Source organism: Notamacropus eugenii, chromosome 1 (assembly GCF_028372415.1).
Source record: "Notamacropus eugenii isolate mMacEug1 chromosome 1, mMacEug1.pri_v2, whole genome shotgun sequence".
NCBI lineage: Eukaryota > Metazoa > Chordata > Mammalia > Diprotodontia > Macropodidae > Notamacropus > Notamacropus eugenii.
Genome location: NC_092872.1, coordinates 255,257,533 through 255,282,919, shown reverse-complemented (window position 1 = coordinate 255,282,919; position 25,387 = coordinate 255,257,533). Strand labels below are relative to the sequence as shown.

Sequence of the window (25,387 nt, the reverse complement as noted above, 5' to 3'; positions counted from 1 at the left end):
ATGGACTTGCTCTGTGGCCCTGGAGTTAGGAGGACCTGAGTTTAGATTCTGCCTCAGAACTTACTAGCTGTGTGACCCCCAGACAAGTCATTTAATCTTGTTTGCCTCCGTTTCCTCATCTGTAAAATGAGCTAGAGAAGGAAGTGGCAAGTATCTTTGCTAAGAAAACCCCAAATGGGATCATGAAGAATCCAACAGGACTGAAACATAAGTGACCAACAACAACATATCTGTATCTATATAAACATTAATTAAAAAAAAAAAGTCATTTCCTCACCTTTGGTATCATTTGGATCACCTTGTCAGGAGAAAGGGAGGGATTCATTGGAATTCACAATCAACTCAAGGGGCCAATACAGACCTTTAGAAAGCCAAGAGTTCTGAAGTGAGAGCCTAAAAAATATTATCATAGGTCAGCCCTCCCTCCCCATTTAATCCATACAAACTGATGGAATATTGGAAGGTCCAGCCCAACCTATTTAGTCTAGCATTCGAGGCCTTCCACAAAATTATTATTCCTTACTTGTTCTCTTGCATCCAATTTTCCATCCTGTTACTTCTAGACCTAGAGCTCAGAAAATGTTGGAGTTGGATGAGACACTGGAAAACGACTGGTCCAACTCCTCCTTAGACTAAAGCCCAGGTCTCCTGACTCCTAGTGCAGAGTTCCTTCCTTGTACTGTTGGGCCAGAGCGAGTCCTTACAAGTTCTCTGACATTGACCCCAGGAACTCCCCCCCCTCCACCTCCTTGGGTCCTCCTTATCCCTGAGGCCCCTCTCTTAGCTCCCACTCTGAATGGTCCAGGAACTTGAGTCCCTTCCTGTACTGTGTGTGGCCACAGAGAAGGTAAAGGAACTGCAAACTCTAGTATGGAGGCACCCAGTGTGGCTTTGGGGATATAGATAAGAATCCTCTGTCCTTTCTTTTACCCAATGAGAGAAGAGATTTAACTAGTGATTTTAATTTTGTTTTTGTTCAGTTATTTCAGTCACATCTGAGTCTTCTTGACCCTCTTTGGGATTTTCTTGGCAAAGATTTAGAGTGAGTTGCAATTTCCTTTTCCAGTTCATCTTACACATGAGGAACTAAGGCAAACAGGGTGAAGTGACTTGCCCAGGGTCACACAGCTTGTAAGTGTCCGAGGCCAGATTTGAACTCAGGGAAAGGAGTCTTCTGGACTCCAAGCTCAGCGCTTTATGCACTATGAAACCACCTAGCTGCCTTTCTAAGGCATGTGATTCAGGGCAAATCACTGCACTCTCTGAGTCTCAGGCAACTTGGGTAGAGAGGGAATGAGTGTCAGTGTGTTGGAGGGAGCTGCCACACTGGGAGTTCTCTATAAGGATCAGATCACAAATTCTTCTGTGTTGTGTTTCACTTCTCTTAGACCTGAATCCTAGAGGATTCCTCCCTAGAACTGTGGGATCTCAGCTTTGAGAGGGACCTTCAGTTTGCTCTTTATGCAGTTTCTTTGCTACTCATTTTCCCATAAGGAGTTGGAGGGTTCCTCACTGGATATTTCCAGTAACTTGATGGGTTTTCTGGGTTGTTACTTATTCTCCATGGAGTTGTGCAAACAGCAGCAAAATCCCCTCTTCTTCCAGACAAAGGCTGCAGCTGGAGTCCCCACACCCGCATCCCACTCGGCATCTGTCTGGATTAATGATGTCTCCCTCCTATCCCACAGAGGCATGGTCTGTCACATCCACTTGTACTCCTGGAGCAGGAGGCGGGTGTGGCTCAGTTCCTCATTATGAAGTGACTCCAAATCCAATCTTAAACACTCGATCTGCTCCACAGATGTTCTCCAGAATTCACAGAAAGGTTGGGGGGGGGGGGCAGAGCAAGGGAAAGCAATGAATCATCCCTTAGGTTAGCTTAAATTATTTTTCAAAGAGAAATGTGCTTGGACTCTAACTCTCTGGAGATGGCAGGAGGTCCTTATAATAAGAACCAATGTTTACATAGAACTGAAAGGTTGGAAAGCATTCTACATCTCTGATCTCATCTGAGCCCCAAACAGCCTTGTGAGATGGATGGTACAGCTATTATTTTTCTCATTTTACAGAGGAAGAAACTGAGCCTCAGAGAAGTTAAGCGACTTGTCCATTTTTACTGAGGCAGACAGTGGTTTAAATGATTTGCCCAGGGTTACACAGCTAGCAAACATCTATGGTTCGATTTGAATTCAGGTCTTCCTGACTTTGGGTCAGTTATCTGTCCACTGTGCCACCTGGCTGCCTAGGTTGTAAAAGGTCCATTGGGCAATATGCTCTGGACAGAGAACCATTCTGTCCTCCAGACGGAACGGGCTCCCTAATCTTGCCAGCCATCTTAAAAATACACATAGAGCAAAGAGGTATGCCAGGAATATTGATCATTATGATCCCAGATCTAGAACTCAGACAAATTTGGAAACTGAGACCCAGAGAAGGAATGGGACCTGTCCAAGGTCACACAAGCAGTAAATTGCAAAGCTAAGATTTGAACTCAGGTTTTCTGACACCAGATTCAGTGTTTTTTCAACTAAATCACACTCTCTTCAGTTTTGGTTGTTCTGACACTCACTAATCTGGTAACTAGAGACAAATTCCTTATCTTTTGCCACCTCTTCCCTCTCCAGTCAAAATTTTCTCATCCATTAAACAGGAATGATGAGACTTAGACTACCTACGTCACTACATTGCTGTGAAGACAGCATTTTATAAACTGTCAAGTGTTACAAAGGGGAGTGCAGATGACTCAGTGCTACCTATTCCCACTTCTAGGGAAAGTTATGGAATCACTCATCTGTCCAGCTTGGGCTGGAATTGGGGATCATCATCATTAGATACTGGGCCATTCCTGGGCAGAATCTTTGAATAACTAAAGGAAAATACCTCTAATGGTATAGGAGGTATCTGAGACAACCTGGGGAAGGGTGGGGTTATCTGACTTTCACAAAAGTATTACCATTTAAGAGAGAATGAAATTGAAACATGAAGAGAGGGAAGAAGACTTATCTCCAGGTCAAACAGGGGCAGGGCCAAGCCTAGAACCCATGTGTCCTGACTCCCAATTCAGGGTATCAGTTTGTCTGTCTCCCTCTCCTCAGACCTCCTTTCACCTCTGTAGATCAGCATCTTATCTGTAAATAAGGTGTCTTGCCCACAGTAACGTAAGTATTAGGTGCTAGAGTCAGAATTTGAACTCAGATGTTCCTGACTTCAGGGCTTATTCTCAACACTTCCTCTCTCAGGATTCTTTCCTCTCTGCTCACCCTCCACTCCCCATTAGGACAGTAGGTACAGCTGATAAAACAGACAAGGATGCACAGAAGACGACAGGAGAGGGAGTTGAGTAGGAAGCACAGGCAAGCAGGACAGTTTTGAAAGTAATGAGTGGAATTTATTATATAAAATTTTTTATTGACATTTATTTTACATTTTCTAAATTTCTCCAAGATGCCCCCTCCTAATGTCCCTGCCAGAAAGACATCCCATATTAAAGACTTTTTAAGAATTCAAGCTGTTGTGCATCCTTCATTCTCAAAGAAGACTGATGATATCAGGAGGGTGATGTCTTGACTTGAGCATGGATAGGATTTAAATGAGGCAGTCATCAGCCTCACCTTGCTCTCTTTCAGAATCATTGTAGTTCTGTGGCAAGACAAAGGTCAAGACAATTGGTGATGGTCCCAAGAAATTAGTGGCATGAAATTCATGGTTTTATACAATTTCTTTTTGTCTTTTATGGAAATGCTGGTTTTTTTTGGTTTATTCAAAATAAAATATAAAATTATATAAAACAAAACAAAAATCCCCCCAAGTCTAAAGGCAGGTTTGCTTTCTCTTTGCAAGGTTTTTTGGTTTTTTGTGAAATGTTTCAGCCTGGGATGGTGATGTTTGGGGAAGGGAGGGGTGTGAGGTGCACAGGAGGGAGAGGCAGAAGGAGGGATGGTGGAGAAGGAAGGGGCTGAGCCAATACATCCTTCATTACATTCCAGTGGTTTTTAAGTGGGTAAACGTGGGCCATTGTCTGGAGGGGACCGTCTCACTCTGGGCAGCTGATGTCAGTTTCTCCTGGCCTTGATGTTTCAGGGAGCAGATACTTGGGCTAGGACTCCAGGAGCTTGGCTTGCTGTGATCACTGTTTGGGAACCCCTTTTCCTATGGAGACAAGTGAGGGCATTTGAGCTTCACTCTAGGAAATATCTTGGAGGAGGCAAGAAAAAAAATGGGGAATGAGAACTTGGAGGAGCAAGGAGGGTAGAGGGTTGTTGTACAAGCTTTTTGGTGTCCTTTGCTATCTGGAAGACTTGGCTGGGCCAAATGACTCATTCATTCCCAAAGGTCTGGGAGTGGAGAGGTTTTGTTTTACACCATGACAAGTGTCTTCTGTATTTCATGGGAGCCACTGTCCCAATAGAACCCTTCCATAACATGGCTTATTACTACAGATATAGATTCCTTGAAATTATGGCATCATTTGAGAGAGCCCCGGGCTGAGTCAGAGGCCCTGGAATTGTACTTCAGTTGTATTGACTAGATTATTGACTTTAGGCACATCACTTAACCTCAGTTTCCTCTTCTGTCAAAAGAAGAGGATGGACAAAATTATCTGTAGGGCAGGGGTGGGGAATCTGCCGCTTTGAGGCTACATGTGACCCTCTAGGTCCTCAAGTGCAGCTCTTTGACTGAATCTAAAGTTTAAAAAGATTCAAAGGGCTGCACTTGAGGACCTAGGGAGCCACATGTGACCTCGAAGACACAGCTTCCCCACCCCTGCTCTAGAGTTTCTCCCCATTATAACAGTTATGTCAGAGATCAACATGACTATTATTTGTCCTTTGTATCCTTCTCTTCCCTCACCTTCCACGGTCAGTCTTTTTACAAGAAGGACCAATTCTATTCCTTCAGTATCTCTCCAGCCATCTCTCCAACCCCACTGCCACCACCTTACCTCAGGCCCTCTTCCCCATCTCAATATTCTCCTAACTTGTCTCACTTTCTTTTCCAAATTCATTCTTCATAAATCTTGGCTGAATATTTCCCCCAAGGTACAATTTTAACAGTCACTCTTGCTAATTAAAAAAAAAAAATCCTTTGATACTTCCCTATCTCTCCTTAGCTTGGCATTCAATGCTCTCCACAATCTGGGTTCCAAAGGACCTTTCTAACCTGATCTTCACATTATTTCCATTGGCCAGCATGATCCCTTCAGAGATATTTTATCCATATATGAGAGTGATCTTCCCAGAATAGTATCCCCTGATCCTATAGCAGATGAAAGCTGTTTGGCTCTGGTGAAGTTCCTCCCAACTGGGAGATTCTGGACTTCAGGTTAGGATCACAAATCATAGATTCAGAGGTGGAAAGGACCTTTGATGTTACCTAGTCCACCTACCTTGTTTTATGGCTAAGAGAGCCCAGGCCCAGGGATACAATATGATGTCCCAAGATCAGCTATGTAGTTAAGTGGCAGTCAGGATTTGAATCTAGGGCTTCTGTCTCCAAATCCAGGGTTCTTTTCATTGCAGAAAGCTGACATGGAGTTAGACCCTTGACATTTCAGGGGAGTACATCTTAGAAGTTATCTAGTTGGGCTTCCTTATGACACAGAAGAGGAAAACAAGGTCCAGAGAGGGAAATAATAAAAACTAACATTGATGTAGCCCGTTAAGCCTACAAAGTCCTTCACGTATACTAAGTGTGTCTGATTCTCAAAACACTATGAGGTAGATGCTAATATTATCATTCCCACTTTACAGATGAGGAAACTGAGGCTGACAGGGGTCAAGCGACTTGCCCAGAGTTAGAGCTGTTCCATGGTGGAGCCCAGATTCCAAGTGCGTCCGGACCCTGTGCAGAGCTAAGTCCACAGCGCCACCTAGCGCCTCTTTAGGGAAGTGACTTGCTTAAGTCAGCATTAAAATCTAAGTTAGACACAACCAAACCCAAGGCAACCAAAATCCGGAGGGATGTAGTAAATTGGGAAAGAATTTTTACAGCTAAGCTCGGGGATAAAGGCCTCATTTCTAGAATATATAGAGAACTGATCCAAATGTATAATCATACAAGTCATTCCCCAATTGATAAATGGTCAAAGGATATGAACAGGCAATTTTCAGAGGAAGAAATTAAAGCTATCTATAATCATATGAAAAAATGCTCTAAATCACTATTGGTTAGAGAGATGCAAATCAAAACAACTCTGAGGTACCACATCACACCTATAAGATTGGCAAACATGACAGAACAAGAAAATGATAAATGCTGGAGAGGATGTGGGAAAGTTGGAACACTAATTCATTGTTGGCGCTGTGAGCTCATCCAACCATTCTGGAGAGCAATTTGGAACTATGCCCAAAGGGCTACAAAAATGTGCATACCCTTTGACCCAGCAATATCGCTACTAGGACTATATCCCCAAGAGATCATAAAAATGGGAAAGGGTCCCACATGTACAAAAATATTTATAGCAGCACTCTATGTAGTTGCCAAAAACTGGAAGTCAAGGGGATGTCCATCAATTGGGGAATGGCTGAATAAATTATGGTATATGAATGTAATGGAGTACTATTGTGCCATAAGAAATGATGAACAAGAAGACTTCAGAGAGGCCTGGAAGGACTTATATGACCTGATGCTGAGTGAAAGGAGCAGAACCAGGAGAACTTTATGGACAGCAACAACCACAGTGTGTGAGAGTTTTTTCTGGTAGACTTAGAATTTTGTAATAACACAAGAACTTCTTACCAAAAAAAAAAAAAAAAAATCCCAATGGAGGATCTCAAGGCAAAATGCCTGCCACACTCAGAGAGAGAAATATGGAAGTCACTCACATAATGTAGCAGATCATGTTTGTGTATGTGTATGTGTTTGTGTATCATGTTCTGATTTGTTATACGATTTCTTTCATTTATCTTAGTCTGACTACATAGCATGACTATAGTGAAAATATACTCAATAGGAAAGTATATGTAGAATCTATACAGAATTGTATGCAGTCGTGGGGAGGGAGGGGGGGAGTGGGGGGTAGGTGGGGGGGTAAAATCTCAATTGTATGGCAGTGACTGTTAAACATTACAAAATAAAAAAATAAATAAATAAATAAATATCTCCAGGGGAAATCATAAGCAATAAAAAAAAAAAATCTACGTTAGAACCCATCCTCCTGGCTACCTTCCTACCTTCTTGAGCTCTATACATCGAATAAAAAAAAAGACCACATTTATTAAGGGCCTCCTGTGTGCCAGTCACTGTACTAAGTGTTGGGGATACCGAGAAAGGCGTAAGACAGTCCCTGCTCTGCAGGAGCTCACAGTATAACGCTACAATGTAACACTAATAACATACACTCTTTAACATTTACACAGAGGTCCTGCTAGGGGTCAGGCACAAGGCTAACCCTTCGTAATGGCATCTCATCGGATCCTTACAACAACTTGGAAGGTGGGTGCTGTTATCATCCGTTTTACATTTGGGGAAACCGAGGCAGGGGTCACGTGACTGGCCCACGGTCCCCTAGCTAGGAAGGATCTGAGGCTGGATTGGAACTCGGGCCTTTCTGACTCCTCTGAACCACCCAGGGGCTTCGTGCCCGGAGGGACGTCTGGGGGAGAACAAAGGGGCTTCTAGTAGGCCCCGCAGGAGCGGGGGAGAGTTAATTGTCCTGACGCGGCCACCAGGGCCTGGAGGCTCGGCCTCAGGAGCCCCTGAGAAACGCTCTTATAGAAGGTGGGATTTCAGCTGGGGCCCGCAGGAAGCCAGGAGGCAGCCCGATAGCCGGGGCAAATGCCCGGAGTCGGGAGCTGAACGACGGCGAAGCCCGTGCCGCGGGGACTCGGGGTGGGGAGGCCCAGAGGAGACGGCCGGCGGCGGGTCTCTGCCTCGGGGTGCCAAGTACGCAAAGGGGCCGAGGCCATCCCCAGGACCGCTCCACGCGCGTGGCCGAAGCTTCCGGCAGCCGTGTAGACCTTCGGGGGCCCTAGGTCCCCAGGCTGGTCGGAGCCGGAAGCGCGAGGGCAGAGGCTGGGGGCTCGTTTCCGGGGGCCCACACAGTTCCCCCTCAGGTGTTGTAATTTTTTCCGGGCTGGAGAAAGGAATTCGTGGTCTGGAAGGAAGGGCGGGGCCCTAGGGATGGGGGCGGAGCCAGCACCGCAGTGGGCGGGGCCCGAGGACCTCCTCATTCTTCTTTCCTTTTCACCTGAGCCCAGCAGGGGGCGACCGGACGCCACCGCGGAGCTCACGCGGCGTCGTGGCGTCACCCTAGCGCGCCGTGCGCCGGCATCCTCAGCTCGTACGTCATTACCCGGTGCCGCTGTCGCTAAGGAAGAGGCTGAGAGAGGAAGGCCTCGGCGAGGGAAGTCCAGGCTGAGCAGGAGAGCCCAGAGCGGGTGAGGCAGGGACCAGGGGAAAGCCCAAGCGGGCCGCGGCGAAGGAGGCGGGCCGGCCTGGCCTAGGTCAGGTTGTCTGCCCGCCCAAGCCCCCCTCTCCCTCGGCCGCTGAGAAGGTGGGAGCACACTGCCTCGGGCTTCCCCTCAGGAAGGGGGTGCGGGGGGCCGCGTGCCCGCCACCGGCTGGGGGATCCCGTCCCCGACCCTCCGTAAAAGGGGCCCCCCTGGGTGTGGTAAGCGGCGGCCGGGCGGGCCCTGGGGTGACAACGCTGCGCCGGGGCCTCTCGGCTTCTCCCCAGCCCGTGAGGCCGCACGGCCCCCAGCCGTGCCGGGGAGACGGCCTTCGTGTCCGGGGTAAACAAAGGCCGGGGTGGGGTGCCCCTGGGGTAGGGGTTCCTCCGAGGCCGGCCCTCCCTTTACCAGTAACACCCACTTCTTCCCCAGAGCAGTCTGCCCATGGTCGCTCGCCCTAAGCGGAAGAGATGAGTGTCCAGGTGAGCATCGAAGAGGCTGCGCCCTGGGGCTGAGGGCTCCCCCAGAGAAGCAGGGTGTGGTGTGGCAGGATGGGGCTCATTGGGTCAGATACTCTGTGCTGCCTGGTGACCCTCAGTCCCCTCCTTTGTGAAATGGGCTGGAGAAGGAAATGGCCCCCCTGCTGGGGGCCCAGAGAGTCAGACGGGCTGGAGAGAACCGAACAAGGCGTTTGTCCTTTGCAAGTTCACGTAGGTGACAGAAAAGTGTCTAAGAAGGCAGCTCCTGGTCTGCCCAGGTTATGTGGCCGAGGTGCGGAGATGAGGTATAAACACACCAGAAGACTGGCCGGCAAACTCTGCCCGGTCTGCTAAATGAGGATGCTGGTCCAGGGGCCTCAGGGGCCCCTCCGCCCCGCACAGGCTGTACGAGGGGCAGTCAGGGAAGATGCCTGGGGGATGTTGTGGGAGCGAGGGGCCCTTGGATAGAGAAGGTCTGTTGTGGAGCTCTGATCAGTTGTGTGACGTGATGACTCTTCTCTTTTCAGTATAGCATTCTCTTCAAACAAGAACAAGGTATGGAAACAGTCTTCTGGCCTTTGGTTTCTCATCAGAAAGCAACAGCTTTCAAGATTCCTTGTTCTGCAGAGCTGCAGTTCCTGAGCCCATCCTTACTTGGTCTTGTGGGTTTTTAGGGAGTACAATGGGTCACTTGCTATGACTGAAAAATTCTGTGTCCTTCAGCCAACCTAGTGTGGAACCTCTCTCTCTAAACCTAACAGAGGCTGGTCTTCAGGCATCAGATATAAATTCCTTTTGGGTACATGCTTACCCATGGTCACACAACAAGTTTGGGTTAGAGATGGGCCTAGAACCCAGGTCTTTTGATGTTAAAATACCTTTTATCAAATACCTCTCTCAGTTGACTTGCAGTTCTGAAGATGAACAAAAATACACTGCTCCACACAGCAAGAGCCTCCAGCCCACAGATTGAAATAGTTTACCCTTTGCACAAGGGATGTGATTGTACTGGAGGCAGCATGATGTAGTGGTTAGCAAGTGGACCTCTTAGGCAGACCTGAGTTCATTCCTGCTGGTGTCACATCCTTACTCTGTGACTCTGGATGAGTCATGTAGACTCTTTCTGCTGCCAGCAACTTTACCTCTATTTAAGTTGCAGAGAAAGTGTGGATTTGCAATGGTAGAAGAAATTCCTCACTAGATATTTTCTATAATAATGAAATCACAGGTCTGGTCTGAAAAAAGATAGCCCATGGTGGATAATATTTTAATCCAACAAGGATTGGTAAGTGTATGACATCTCTGTGCCACTGGGCTGGATTTCATGATTTCTAGGAAACTTCCCAGCTAGCACTTCTTTTTCCCCCCCTCAATGTTCTGTTGTCCAGTTTAAGCCTATTTTAATATCTTTGTTTTTGGAGTTATGGAACTATATGTATAAATTTTATACACATGATTGAAACATAACTTCGGTATGTCAAAGATCTATGATTTCATTGTTGTGGATATTCATTCTGCTCACAGATTCCCCCTATAGTATATGTCTTTTTGAGTTCTTTTGCTTGAAACATTTTATCACCTAGTGACCAACCCTCTTGTGATGAATAACTCTTTTTCCCTGTCCTAGCTCATGATGATGCCATCTGGTCAGTTGCCTGGGGGACAAATCAAAGAGAGAACTCTGAAATGATTGTCTCAGGATCCTTGGATGATCTAGTCAAAGTGTGGAAATGGTAAGTCAATTTTTCTGGGAGTGTTAGGCTTAAATAAAGTTTTTGAATTTTCATCAGGTTACATGATCTTTTGGTTTTTTTTTTTTTTTTGGTTTCAACAGTGGTGAGTTTAAATTGCAAAAAGATATACATTTTTGGATGTGACTAATGTGGGAATTTGTTTTACCAAACTATGTGAATCTGTACTGAGGGATTTATGTTTTTGTTTTGTTGTTTTTTAATTTGCTCTCTGGGTATGTTTGTGGAGGGGGGTGGGATAGATTAATTGAAGAAATATTTATTAGGGAAAATTACAACTACTGAAAAAAACAAACCAGTGGTTGTAATCAGGAAAATACTGAGTTGTAGGAAAGGAGGGACAGCTAATGTTCTTTCAGCCTTACACCCTCCTATGTGTAAGTTTTAAAATGTCCTAATGGCCCTATCACACATATATCGTTAAAATATTTTCATCTATTCTCTAGCATCTAACCATATTTTGGGGATGCAGCCAAAACAACCTGAGGGAAAAAATGTATATCTCTAAACACTTTAATCAGCAAAAGAGAAAAAGGAGCATACAGCTATAAGAAATAGAAAAATTTTCAAATTAAAAACTCTCAAACACAAAAAGATACCATGGAAATCAAAGAAGAAAGAAAGTTGAAACAAAGAAAAACAACTGAATTGATAAAAACTTAGAGCTGTTTTTTCTGAAATAAGATAGGAAGACTTAAATAATATTTTTTTTGAAAAGAAGAATAAATCACCAAAATCAAGAATGAAAAAGGGAATTCATAATAAATGAAGAAGAAATCAAGGAAATTTAAAGCCATATATAAGCCTAATTACATGCCAACAAAACTGAAAACTTAAATGAAATGGAGTACCATTTATAAAAATATACAACACAGATTAATAAGATAAGAATTAGAACATTTCAACAACTCAATGTCAGAAATAGATCGGAATAAGCTATAAGTTAACTCCCAAAGGAAAAAGCTCAGGGAGCCAAAATGGATTCACAAATGAATTCTATCAAACAGTAGCTCGTTTAATAAATACATTGTTTGCAAAAATAAATAGCACCTCCCCTTACCAGATCCTTCTGTGAAACAAATATGAGCCTGATAATTAAAGTAGGGAGAGAGAAAATTGTAGAATAATAACCCATTCTAATATTGGTGCAAAAATATTGAATAAATTATTACCAAATTATTACAAAGTTGTATCCCAGAAATGCAAGGAGGGTTCAACATTTGGAAAACCTCAATCATAACAGACTGTTAATAACAAAAATAACAATCATCTGTAGATGAAGAAAAAACCTTTGACAAGATAATTTTATATTAAAAACACTAAAAATCATAGGAATAACTGAATCTTTCCTTAATATAATAGATATTATCTGTTTAAAACCAAGAGCTAGCATTATTTGTAAGTGGAAGTTTTTCTCATAAGATGATGAGTAAAGAAAGGATGGCCATTATTCCTTTTACTATTTGATTTAGGTTTAGAAATGCTTGCCATAGCAATAAAACAAGGAAAACAAATTAAAGGAGTAAGTGTAAGCAAAATTATCTCTAGTGCATCTGCAGAGCACCAGATGTGAAGTCAGGAAAGCATGAATTCACATCTGACCTCAGAAGCATACTGTTTCCCTGAGCAAGCCACTTAACCTCTGACTGCCTCAGTTCTCTCATCTGAAAATGGGGATAATAATAGCACCCTCCTCCTAAGGTGATTTTCAGGACAAAAATGAGATGAACTTTGCCAAACTCAAAGAGCTCCAAACATGCTACCTGTTGTTATTTGCTGGTTACAGGGTGGATCAGTTATAGAATCTTTGAGATTCAAAGAAAAAATGGAAATATTTGTAATTTGAGTCAACTAAGACTAGGGTAAGCAGAATCCCGAAGCAATTAAGCCTCATAGTCTCATGTTAAGTAAATCTGAGGGAGCATTTGCTGAGAACAAGATGTTCTATTCATGATAAACTGTTGAAAAGGACTAGAAAGTAATTGGGCAGAATTGAAGCTTATGCCACTTCTTATACCATTTACCCTGAAAAGCTTTGAATAGATAAATAACCTAAAGGTAAGGGTCACATTAATTTAAAAAAAAAAAAAAGAGGCTAATGAAAAAAGGCACCTTATAAAACAGGCTAGGAAGAGAATTCCTAACCAAACCAAGGGGTAGCACTGATCAAATATGATAATATGTAAAGTGTTATGTAAACCTTCAAGCCCTCTATAAATGCTAGCTAGCTATTACTAAAGAAGATAAAATGAACAGTTTTGATTATATAAAATAGCAGAGCTTTTGCATGAGCAAAATAACGCAGCTAGACTTACAAGCAGTTAATTGTAAAATCTTTGAAGTACATTTGATGAAAGTCAGATATTTGTAATATATAGAAATATGTGTGCTTTGGTACATATATTATAGGCCTCAGTTACTGTATCTGTAAAACAAAGGGCTTGTACAATGTGGCCTCTGGATCCCTTCTAGCTATAGGGTGATGATCTACTGATGATTGGCTCTTGTTATTTGAAGCAAATCTCTCTTACGAAAGTCCAGTATTTAAATTATCTAGGGAATTTGATACACACATATGATAACAAGAGGACCTACCTCAGGGTTGTTGTGGGATCAAATGAGATAATGAATGTAATGTGCACAATGCCTGGCACATAGTAGATGCTTAATAGATGCTTGTTCCCCCCACACTCCCCTGTAGGTTATCATAGCTCTAGAGTTAGGAGGGATCTCAGAGGCTATATGGTGGAACCCTCTTATTTTCTCAAGAAGTTTACTTTTGAGGTCCCCAGAGGTTAAGTGACTGGCCCAAGGTCACATAGGTAGTACACGTCAGAAACAGAATTTGAATTCAGGTCCTTTGACTCAAAGGGCAAGTGCCCTTTCCATTGTACCATATGGACTGTAGGTGCAAATTAAAGACCTTATTGTCAGAAATGGTCAGTGTGATCATCTCCTTGGCTTGACAGTCATTCCCTTGTTAGAAGGGAGGGAATAGTAATAGGAAGGTGACACTAATGCCGTTAGCATCAGTGAAGCATTTAAAAAAGAATTTTCTTCTTCCCTCCTTCCTTCTTCCTTTCCTTTCTTCCTTCTTCCCTTCCTTCCTCACTTGCTATTGGGATAATACAAGATGAGGCTTCTTGTAAGAAAGAATGCCACATAGAAGTGTCCACCGTTATAATTGCTGTCATCTTTTATAGATCACCGTGTGGCAGTCACTTAGTGGCCATCTGCTGATCGTTGGACAGCAGACACTGCTGTTCTTTGCTTAATTTTGTGTTAATGCTTGTCCAGCTCAGCTCCTTCCTGTGATTGATTGTGTTTCGTAGAAATGACTAGTCATGCAAAACGGACATCCAGAATGTTTGTGTTCTGTCTCAGTGTGCCTCACCAGCTGTAACAAATGGCCATTTCATCTTTGCCTCATTCCCTCTTCTTATTGAAGGAAAAATGAGAAGCTAGAGTTACAATGGAGTCTGGAGGGTCATCAGTTGGGTGTGGTTTCTGTGGACATCAGTCACACTGGGGCCATTGCTGCATCTAGTTCGCTTGATGCTCACATCCGTCTGTGGGATTTAGAAAATGGCAAACAGATGAAGTCCATCGATGCTGGACCTGGTAAGGAGTTTTGCTTTTTGTTTTGCACAAAATAGAGCCAGGCTGTTGCATGATTTCTTGCTGAAGAGACAGTTTCATAGAAACTCGAATAGAGCAAATCTGTGGCCTCATGTAACAAATGTTTTGTGTGATTTTAGCTATATTTCCTTTAGTTATCTATAAAAGTGTTTCATATAATTGATGGTTGATCAGAAAGTGCATATTCCCAGCACCAAAGTAATTCCTTTTGTGTATAAACTGATAGTGACCTATTCTCTTATCTTTACCTGCTTTAGGATTCTTAGCTCTCTCTCAAACTCACTTGGATCAGTGAAATTTCCAACTGCCACCTGCATGTCACACAGTCACACTTTATTCAGCTGCTAAAACCACTACTGCTTAAGTGCCTTGTGTGCACACAGTAGGTGCTTCAGTGCTTGTTGAATCAAATAGGGTTTTTTGACAGTTGACCAGGCACTCTTCTCACCCTGCCCTGGGGATGGATGAACCAAACCTGACTTTCATTATCCATTGAGGAAGGAGTGTGGAATTTCATTGCTACTTAATTACCTTTCAGTTGAACTTTATTACAGAAAGAGCGTGGGTTAGTTTCAGCTAGTGCTGATGGGTTATTGCCAAGGAAATCTGATTATTAGCCTTTTTTATTATAAAAGAAATTTTCTGGTGTCTAGGGCTATTCCTGTGCCAGTCTTTTTGAAGAGATCCTTTGAGTCTTCTTGAAGGCAGAGACTTGGTTGTAATTATCCTGGTACCTTTCAGTCCCCAGCATGAGGTTTGCATGAAATAGGCATGTGATCAGTATTTGAACTGATTAGAGTTCCTTTAGGAGTTACAGCAGACTTGTCTCATGCACCGTAGACTCTTTCTTGAATAATGCTACAAGGTTTGAGTATTCACTTAAACTCAAAGCAATAATAACTTTCCAGGTTCCAAACTCAGATCCTGAAGTTTAAGATGTCGATGGTCTTATTCAGAATGTGCCTAGGTTTAGGATTGTTAAATCTTATCTACAGTTAAGCATGTGAAACATATTTATGGAAACAAAATATGATGAGAATTGAAAGCTAAATTCTGAAATTTATAAAATGCATCCAGTAGTGATGTGTAAAACAACAAGTGGGGGACAGTTTGTTAAATTTTGTAATGCAGAGATGTCTAATTTAGTAAAAAAAAAAAAACAAAAAACAAAACAAAAAAAAACAAACCAGAACAGCAGGCTGGAAGACTGTGAATCGATCCCAGTCATTGTTCTCTTTCTCTTTGCAGTGGATGCCTGGTCTTTGGCTTTTTCACCTGATTCCCAGTTTTTGGCTACAGGAAGCCATGTGGGGAAAGTAAACATTTTTGGTGTCGAGACTGGGAAAAAGGAATACTCGTTGGATACAAGAGGGAAATTCATCCTCAGCATTGCCTACGTAAGCAATCCTTTCAGACCTGGGGTTTCACCTACGTTTGGTTGTTTTCACTCCAGGCTTCTAGTCCCCCCCCTCCCCCCTTTTTTTTTCTTTTTTTTTTTAGTGTTTATTTATTTTTAGTTTTCAGCATTCATTTCCACAAAATTTTGAGTTCCAAATTTTCTCTCCATCTCTTCCCTCCCCCCACCCCATAATACCTTGCATTCTGATTACCCCTTTCCTCAATCTACCCTCCCTTCTATCACACCCCTCCCTTCCCTTATCTCCATCTTCTCTCTTTTGTTGTAGGGCAAGATTGATTTCTATACCCCATTACTTGTATTTCTTATTTCCTAGTTGTATGCAAAAGCAATTCTCAACATTTGTTCCTAAAACTTTTGAGTTTCAGCTTATTTCCCTTTTTCCCTCCCCACCTATCCCCACTGGGAAGGCAAGCAATTCAATATAGGCTATATATGTGTAGTTTTGCAAGACTTCCATAATAGTCATGTTGTATAAGACTAACTGTATTTCCCTCCATCCTATCCTGCCCCCATCTATTCTGTTCTCTCTTTTGACCTTGTCCCTCCCCAAAAGTGTTTACTCCTAATTACTCCCTCCTCCCGTTTGCCCTTCCTTCTCTCATCCCCTCCACACCCCACTTATCCCCTTCTCCTCTACTTTCCTGTAGTGTAAGATAGATTTTCATACCAAATTGAATGAGCTTGTTATTCCCTCCTGAAGCCAAATGTGAAGAAAGTAAGCTTCACTTTTTCCCTCTTACGTCCCCCCTTTTCTCCTCCATTGAAAAAGCTTTTTCTTGCCTCGTTTATGAGAGAAAATTTGCCCCATTCCATTCCTCCCTTTCTCCTCCCAATATATTCTTCTGTCACCCCTTAATTTCATTTTCTTAAATATCATCCCTTCTTATTCAACTCACCCTGTGCTCTCTGTGTGTGTATATGTGTGTGTGTATGCATGCGTGTGTGTGCGTGTGTGTGCTTATATACTCGCTGTAATTACCCAAGTACTGAGAAAAGTCTCAAGAATTACAAATATTATCTTTTCATGTAGGAATGTAAACAGTTCAACTTTAGAAAGTCCCTTATGATTTCTCTTTCCTGTTTACCTTTTCGTACTTTTCTTGATTTTTGTATTTGAAAGTCAGATTTTCTATTCAGTTTTGGTCTTTTCATCAAGAATGCTTGAAAGTCCTCTATTTCATTGAATGACTATTTTTTTCCCTGAAGTATTATACTCAGTTTTGCTGGGTAGGTGATTCTTGATTTTAATCCTAGTTCCTTTGACTTCTGGAATATCATATTCTAAGCCCTTTGATCCCTTAATGCGGAAGCTGCTAGATCTTGTGTTATCTTGATTGTATTTCCACAATACTTGAATTGTTTCTTTCTAGCTGCTTGCAATATTTTCTCCTTGACCTGGGAACTCTGGAATTTGGCTAAAATATTCCTAGGAGTTTCTCTTTTTGGATCTCTTTTAGGAGGTGATAGGTGGATTCTTTCAGGATTTATTTTGCCCTCTGGTTCTAGAATATCAGGGCAGTTTTCCTTGATAATTTCATGAAAGATGATGTCTAGACTCTTTTTTTGATCATGGCTTTCAGGTAGTCCAATAATTTTTAAATTGTCTCTCCTGGATCTGTTTTCCAGGTCAGTTGTTTTTCCAATGAGATATTTCACATTATGTTCCATTTTTTCATTCTTTTGGTTTTGTTTTGTAATTTCTTAGTTTCTCATAAAGTCGTTAGCGGCATTCTAATTTTTTAAAGAACTATTTTCTTCAGTGAGGTTTTGAACCTCCTTTTCCATTAGGCTTATTCTGCTTTTTAAGCATTCTTCTCCTCATTGGCTTTTTGGACCTCTTTTGCCAATTGAGTTAGCCTATTTTTAAAGGTGTTATTTTCTTCAGCATTTTTTTGGGTCTCCTTTAGCAAGGTGTTGACCTGCTTTTCATTATTTTCTCGCATCATTCTCATTTCTCTTCCCAATTTTTCCTCCACCTCTCTTACTTGATTTCCAAAATCCTTTTTGAGCTCTTCTATGGCCTGAGACCACTGTGTATTTATTTTGGAGATTTTGGAAGCCTTGACTTCCTTTGATGGTATACATTGTTCTTCCTCATCCAAAAGGATGGAAGAAAATACCTGTTCACCAAGTTAGTAACCTTTTATAGTCTTACTATTTTTCTCTTTTTTGGACATTTTCCCAGCTGGTTACTTGACTTTTGAGTCCTTTGTCAAGAGTAAGGTGTACTCTGGGGACTTGTAAGTACTCAGTTCCTCCAAGGTTGCACAATCAAAGGAGAGGAATTTACTTCCCACCTGGCCTATGCATTGATTTGGGAGAAACCAAAAACTTATCTGCCCAGAATCTACTAGTAGAATTCCCTCTCCACAGCAGCCTCCAGCTCCACCATGCCAGTGCTGCTCCTCACCCCAGGGTTGCGCTCAGGGCTGAGATTCAGATCAGCTGCTCAATTCCCCCAGGGGCTTTAGTCCAAGGGCTCCAAAATGGATGCTGATGTTGCAGTGGCTGCTGCTGGCGGGGCCAGACTGCGTTCCCTTGTCACCCAGATGAAAAAGCTTTCTCGCTGACCTTTGAAGCTGTCTGTGGTATTTGTGGGTTGAACAATCTGATAACTGCTGCTGCTGGCGGCGCCCTGAAGCCTGTTCCAGGTCCTGTCCCTGCCGCGCCGGTGTGATAGACCTTTCCTGTCTGCCTTCCAGGCTGTCTTGGGCTGGAAATCTTTTTCACTGTCATTTTGTGGCTTCTGCTGCTCTAGAATTTGTGTAGAGTCATTTTTTACTGGATTTTATGGGCTATGTGGGGGAGCTTCTACAGGTCCATCCTTCTACTCTACCCTCTTGAATCTGCCCTCCTCTCCTTTTTTTTCTATACGAGTAAATGTATGCATTGGATGAGATCTGTTCCCTGAGTCTGTTTAGGTACTGACCTCGTTAGGCCCGGGCCAAAAGTCAGCAAGAGGTCTTAAGGGAGACTTTGTGGTAAAGGTTTGCAGGGTGGCATGGTGGGCAGCCTAGCACTTGGGCCCTGGATGGCCATGTTCTCTGGAATTCTTTGTGTGACCAACATTTATCCTGCTTTTTTGCTGCTTCCATGAACAATTTTTATTGCTATTTATTGGTTTACATTTTTATAACTTATTTTTATTTTTCCTTAACTTTTCTTGGCAGTATTAGAACCTTTCCTTAATTCCACTAATATATTTATTACCCATTTAGGTGATCTTTTAGTGTTTTGTCATTTTTGCTGCTGATTCAGCTTTTGTTTCTCTATTAGTTTTGTCTCTTGGTTCTTTTTTTTATTGTAGAATTTCTTTTTTTTCGAATTAAAATATTTCTTTGGTTTGCTGCATAAGGGAAGTCCCTGCCATTCACTGTTTTTATGCAGTTTTTTCCCTTTAATAAAGAGACAGATAACTCTGGATTTAAAATGAGCCCTCTCCCTGCGCTGCCCCATTGATTTGTATTCTTCTAGCCCAGGAGTGGGGAACCTGTGGCCTTTTAAAAGATTTGTTCTATAAATTTGGATTCAGTTTAAAGGCCAAGCTCAAGGATCTAGAAGGCCAGCTGTAGGCCACATGTTCTCCACCCCTGGTCAAGCCTGTCATGGAGTTGTAGTGAATGTTATTGGATGCTCCTGGCCTCTTTGCTAGGAGGATGGAGGAGGGGAAGTTGTAGTAGGAGTAAAGCTTTTGTGGTCGTTTCTTACTGTTTGCAGTTTTTATTTCAATGTCTATAAATTGCTTCCCTCCCCAAATCCTCCAGCCAACCCTCCCTCCTTGCTGTCCCTCGCAGCATTGGGGACAGCACAGTGTAGTAGTGGCAGTGTCTGCTTTTTCTTCCCTTTTTGTCCCAGGGTTGGGGTTAAAGAGGATATCACTCCCTGGTTCTGGTAGTGTCTGGAGCTGCTTAAACCCTACTCCCTCCCCTCTCCCCTGCCTAGATAGTGCTGGTGAGGTACTGGCTGCTTTTGAACTCCTCCTCCTCATCCTTGCTTTCCGCTCTCTGCTTTCCTCTTCATTACTCTTTACCATTTTGCTCTAATTTCATTTTTTTTAAATGTTTGAGCATTGTATTTATTTACCAGTTGTAGCTGTAAAGTATTTATATTTTTTTTGTTTTCGAATGAGTAAAAAAACTATTCCACCAAAGATCAGAAGAAATTCTATATGTATATGCCTGTGTGCATGTATGTGTATATGTAGTGCACTATTTCCACACAGGATTCTATTAATGTCAACTATGTTAATGCCCCCTTGTAGAGTCCTGATGGGAAATATCTGGCCAGTGGAGCCATCGATGGAATCATTAATATTTTTGATATTGCAACTGGAAAACTTCTCCATACGCTTGAAGGTATGTGTCTTTGCATATATACATAGGCCATGTTGTGTCAGGCCAATCTAGTCATCTCTTAAGATAACAAGATAACAGTACTGTTAGGTGGTAAATGAATTTTGTATTTGAAAACCCAGGAGATAATGATTTCAGTGATCTCCAGATGAAGCCTGCTGGAATGATGTATTTGAACACTGATTGTCTTGACTGAAACATGGTGGTACTGAGATAGAAGTCAGAACAGAACTGTTAAGGCAGAACAGCTTGGGACGAGAAGGTTCTGTGTGTCCAATGGACTTTGGAGGACTGTAGGGAGACCCTGGGAGAAGGGCCAGGAATGGGCCAAAGGGCAGCTGAGGAGGACCCTCTGAAGAAGCAGAGCCTAGGTCAGTGGAAATTTTTCCCCAGATTAATAGTATCTATTCTAAATTTCAGGCCATGCAATGCCCATCCGCTCTTTGACCTTCTCCCCAGATTCTCAGCTACTTGTCACGGCTTCAGATGATGGCTACATTAAGATTTATGATGTGTAAGTTGCCGTTTCCAATGAAAGTGTTATGGTGAACACATGTGGTGCCTGTGTTAGTCAGCAAGGGTTTAGACTGTCGGGATCAGTTCTGTGGGCTGAGCCCTTTGTACATTGGAACAACTTGGCACATGGGGATTGTTGTCTGAATTCCTGAGTCAGCAGATGCAGTTTTCTCCACTTCGTTCTCCTCAGTCTTTGGGGATAGGTTATGTGGGCAGGGTTCATTAATAATTAGCATCCTTCTCCTTATTACTTAGATACCCAAATAACTCTGTGATCTCCTTGACATAACTGTTCCCTCTGAGAATGCAGCTCATAAGCTGCCTGTGCCCACCCAGTTTGTTCAGTTCTTGTGCGTAGCCTTCACTCTCGCACACTGTGTCCTGCTGATAGGTGTGGCCTTCCCTTCTTTTTCAACAGAGATACCATCGAGATACAGCTTTAGCTTTCTCTCACTATATGATTAACTCATCTTCTTTTTCACTTACACATTTCTTTTTAAAAACTTTTTTACTCTGGTCCCATTCATGATTGCTTGTGGGTAATTTGTGCCTCTGCTCACACTCACTTTACACTGTATTCCTCTGGTTTTGAGGCAGTCCTAATAATGACTAGTGTCTATTGGATTCTTTAGAGTTTGCAGAGCTTTTAACAAATGCCGTATCATTTTGTCCTCAAAACAACCCTGGGAGATAGGTGCTGTTATTCCCATTTTGCAGATTGGAAAACTGGGGCAGAAGAAGTTAAGGGACTTACTTTGGATGGTCACACAGCTAGTAAGTGTCTGGCATTCCTCATTCCAGGTCCAGCATTTTACCCACTGTGCCATTTATTTAGCTGCCTTCAAATATATTTATTTTTATAGATCTTTATGGTTATTATTGTTTTTATTTTTCTTCTTAGTTGTTATTATACAGGTAAATCAATAATTACTCCCATATTGGTGATGGGAAGTCTTAATAGACTTTGAAATAAAGACAATATAGGGGCAAAATGTGAACACTTAACCCAAAGGACCCTTCACTAGCCAGTAACAAAGAGTAGGCTAATTCAGTGCTCCTACCTCTGATATTGGAACATTTCCTGAAACCCCCCTTTTTGTGTCATTTGAGGAATGACCTAGAAAATTGAGGAGTTTTGTCTTGGTAGGGGTATGTGTCATCGCATTCTGGAAGTATCCCAGAATCTCAGACTGAGAAGGGAGACCAGCACTTGTGCTATCCACCCTGGCCTGCACAGAAGTCTCCTTGACTAGCCCCTTACTGACATTCCAGATACTTTATGGATGGTAGGAAATTCAATCTGGTTTACCATGAAGTCATGGAGTAGATTACTAGGAAGGACATCAGAGATATCTGGACACAGATCTTTTTATTTGTCAGTTAAGGAAGCCGTGGCCCAGGGAGGAAGTGTGATGTGCCCTGGAGCCAGGACTGTAACCTAGAGCTCCCTGACTCAGTCCTGAGGTCTTTCCACCACACTATACTGCCTCTAAATGCAGAATAAGAAGATTGGAATAGGTTGAAAAAATCCCTTGTAGTGCTAAATCATGTAGGCTTCTGGTCTTCCCATGGTTATCCAGCTGGTACCTTAAGAGGAATCCTGAAATTGGACTCATCCTTTCCCCCAAAACTTGTTTCTCCCGGTCCCCCAAACTTCTCTATTTCTGGTGATGGTTCCACAGTCTTCCTAGCCCCTGAGTCTAGTTACTTCAGAATCATCTCTTCTTCTCTCACGTTCTGTGTCATGGATTGCTCTTCCCCAGCCAGTCAGTGTCCAGGTCCTTGCCAGGATCCTCCCTGACACTGGTCCATCACCATGGTGGTGGTGGGGGGCTGGGACTCCCGGGACAGAAGCAGCCCTGCTAAGCAGCATTTCACTACGTCCGCTTCTTTGGTTTACTGTTAGATGGTTTGTGAGTGTCCTGAGACTGAGCTCCCAGCTTCATTCAAGTCAGGCCGAGCCCACAGTACCTGTCCTGGTGCCCTCTGCCCTTTCCTAAAGGGAGCTATTTCTCTCCTCACATATTTCCTAATCTTTTGTCTGGACATTTTATCTTGGCACATTTCACTCGTGATCATGTACTAATCTTGCTTACCTTGTTTTAGAATTACTCATGGACTTGTTTTTTCCTCTAAAAATAAATAAATGAATGAATGAATAAATAAATGTCCCCTTGGTAGACTGGTTAAGCCTATGAAACCCTTCTCAGAATAACTTTAAATTTAAAAATCATAATTGAAAGGGCTGTTAAATTTTAATTAGAGGTTAGTGAAAATAAAGATAAACTTTTTTTCTCATCCAGATTCACTTGACACCCCTGAAATCTATTCTAGAACCAAGATTAAAAATTCCAGATCTCTAGGAAATCCTTCTACATCCACCATGATGGTGAAGAACACCATCAGTGACCATAGAGAAATCTCTCTTTTATTTCTCACTTGATATTTTTCATCAAGATTATTGAACAGAATTATCTTTTTCATGCTTGATGTCAAGGAGTCTCATGATTTTAACAACTTCATGGGCAGTGTCTTTTTGGAGAAGTCTACAAGCCTCTCTTTTTGTTCTTCCAAGTCAAATGCTTTCTATAATCAGTTAATAAACATAGTGGGATCATGTATTCTCTGTACCTTTTTTTTAGTCATTTGTATGAGTTTGAGGATGCGTACTGTCAAAAATCATTTGTGAAAGACCACTTCCTTTCTCATTTTCACTGAAGATAACGCTGATATATAGGTCATACATACCTATATTATATACAGACTACATACACGCACACACACACACACACACACACAAGCATACACATACTGCTTTTACAAAGTTTTTGGAGATATGTAAAAATAAATATGGGTTGGTAGTTATAAATGTTCTTTCAGGTGCATTTTTTAATAATACCATTTGTTGGTTTTTCCCCTACATCTTGGCTGCCTTTTCTGTTTAGCTATATTGAAAATCAGTTCCTCAGTGTTTTCAAAATTTTGTTAGCTCTAACACCTTTTTTTCTAGTTTTGGTTGGCCTGGCCAGCTCTTCCCATCTTCATCTCCTTGGGTGTGATTATTCTTCCTCTCCTAGAGCATTTTAGGAAGTGAGGTGTTTGAGTCCAGATGTTGAGATTCTAGTATCAAGGACAAAAGGTTTGGTGTAGCAGGCAATGCTGGCAGATCTCTTGTCCCATTTTTTGTCTTTCTCGTCCTTCTAGTTGTATCTGTTAATAGTCTTTGCTGGTGTGACTTAGTTGAGGCCTTCTCCCTTCACTACCCTTTGCCGTTTTGGGAGCAATCCTATTTGTAATCTTTCACATCATCATCCTCTCACTATTGTGAAGGAGGTTATATCCCTAAGCTGGTGACCACCACCTTTCTCCACGTAGCAAGGATATCAACTTTTGATTGACTATAAAGGTTTCTAGACTCTTTTGGCTTCCTCATTGTGAAAGTTGCTTTACATAAGTTAAACTTATGTAGAAAATGGTGATTGTCCTATCATATGGCTCTTATCTATTTTCCATTTTGTTTTAATAGAGAACATCAGAGCTATTGTAATTGCAGAGGGTCATCTTGACTCAGCTGTATTTTTTCTTCTCACTAGGTGGTGATTTTGACCTTTGCTCTTGAGTGAATGGTCTGATTGCTCACAAACTGATCTTGAAATTATTCTCACATCTGTAAACAGCCATATTTGTTAAGATGTATTTGCTTTCTTTTTCTTTTCTGGTGTGTGTGTATATTCAGTGCTCGCAGTCTAGTGACGTCTGACCCTCTTGGAGAAAATTTAGTCATGTATTCTTGAGACTTCTAAATAGTCTATAAATGTTCATTTTCTTTCATTTCTTAATCTTGAACTATCTTTTTCAGAATATTTTTTCACAAGCATCCCTGTATATCCACCTTTGCTTTGAAATCACTCAGAATCAGTGTATCTGTTACCCTGGTTTGGAAACTTTGTTGATTTTTGTATAAAATTTCTGTACTTCTTAGTCCTCTGTAACAGGAATTGTTGGCTCTGTAAGAGTGTTTATCATGTTCACCTTTGGTTTTTGCTTATTATGAGCATTGTGAGACAAGGTGATCAAAGTATTCCAGTAAATTTTGTGTACTGTCTTTGAAATGCTGACTTCACTGTGCCTTTATCTGTTCATCAAAGACTACCTGAGTATTGCAGCTTCCTTCTATTTTCTGGTTTGGTTTATAAGAAGACTATCATTATTCATGTGGTTAATTTCCCCTAGTATTGTGTCAAACGTTTTGTACACAGAGATTTCATATTGAGATTGCCATCAGTTAATGTTTGTGGATGACTCAGAAGCCAAGACTCCAGCTCTGCCTTGTTTTCTGTTGTGCTGCCACTGTTATTCCAGAGGCAGAAGGGACCTGCATGAACTCAAAGATCTCATGGATTGTGGTGGCACCAAAGAATCCCATGAGGAGTTTCACTTAGGTAGTCTGGTCCTTGGATAGCAGATATAGTCTGTTAGCAGGACTGTATTTAAAGCCCTTATGGCTTGGTAGAACAAGCTGGAGCTGGCTGCTCTTAAGAAACAAGATCACCATCCCAGTAATATGAGGCACCCAAAGAGGGTTTCTGCAGCATACTGCAACAGGCATTGTTTTATCTGACCCCTAGACCAGCCCTGTGAAGTATATACAACTAGGTTTATTTGACAAATTAGAAAACTGATGCCCAAAGAGGTTCAGATACAATTCCTGAACAGCTGTCCGTGATCTTTGATGAGTATGGGAGAACAAGACAGGTGTCACCAAAGTGGAGATGGTTGGTCAGAGGCTGCTTCACTATCATGAAGAAAGCAGAGCCCACAATGACCCAACAGTGAACTT

General features: G+C 42.2%; 1 protein-coding gene across 10 annotated transcripts in view; it reads left to right on the top strand.

Annotated features, from left to right (window-relative positions):
- Positions 1-8,185: 8,185 nt before the first annotated feature.
- The window catches only part of SKIC8 (SKI8 subunit of superkiller complex), a 24,226-nt gene continuing 7,024 nt past the window's right edge, over positions 8,186-25,387 (top strand). For 3 of the 10 annotated variants that reach the window (XM_072628609.1, XM_072628608.1, XM_072628602.1), the window contains exons 1-8: positions 8,234-8,378; positions 8,823-8,872; positions 9,397-9,424; positions 10,497-10,602; positions 14,069-14,241; positions 15,508-15,656; positions 19,941-20,034; positions 20,452-20,545. In XM_072628609.1, the coding sequence (XP_072484710.1) occupies positions 8,861-8,872; positions 9,397-9,424; positions 10,497-10,602; positions 14,069-14,241; positions 15,508-15,656; positions 19,941-20,034; positions 20,452-20,545 (656 nt within the window). In that variant the 5' untranslated portion in view covers positions 8,234-8,378; positions 8,823-8,860. Of the gene's footprint in view, positions 8,495-8,822; positions 8,873-9,396; positions 9,425-10,496; positions 10,603-14,068; positions 14,242-15,507; positions 15,657-19,940; positions 20,035-20,451; positions 20,546-25,387 lie in introns of all 10 variants that reach the window. The other 7 variants (XM_072628607.1, XM_072628610.1, XM_072628603.1 and 4 more) reach the window with 6 other exon arrangements.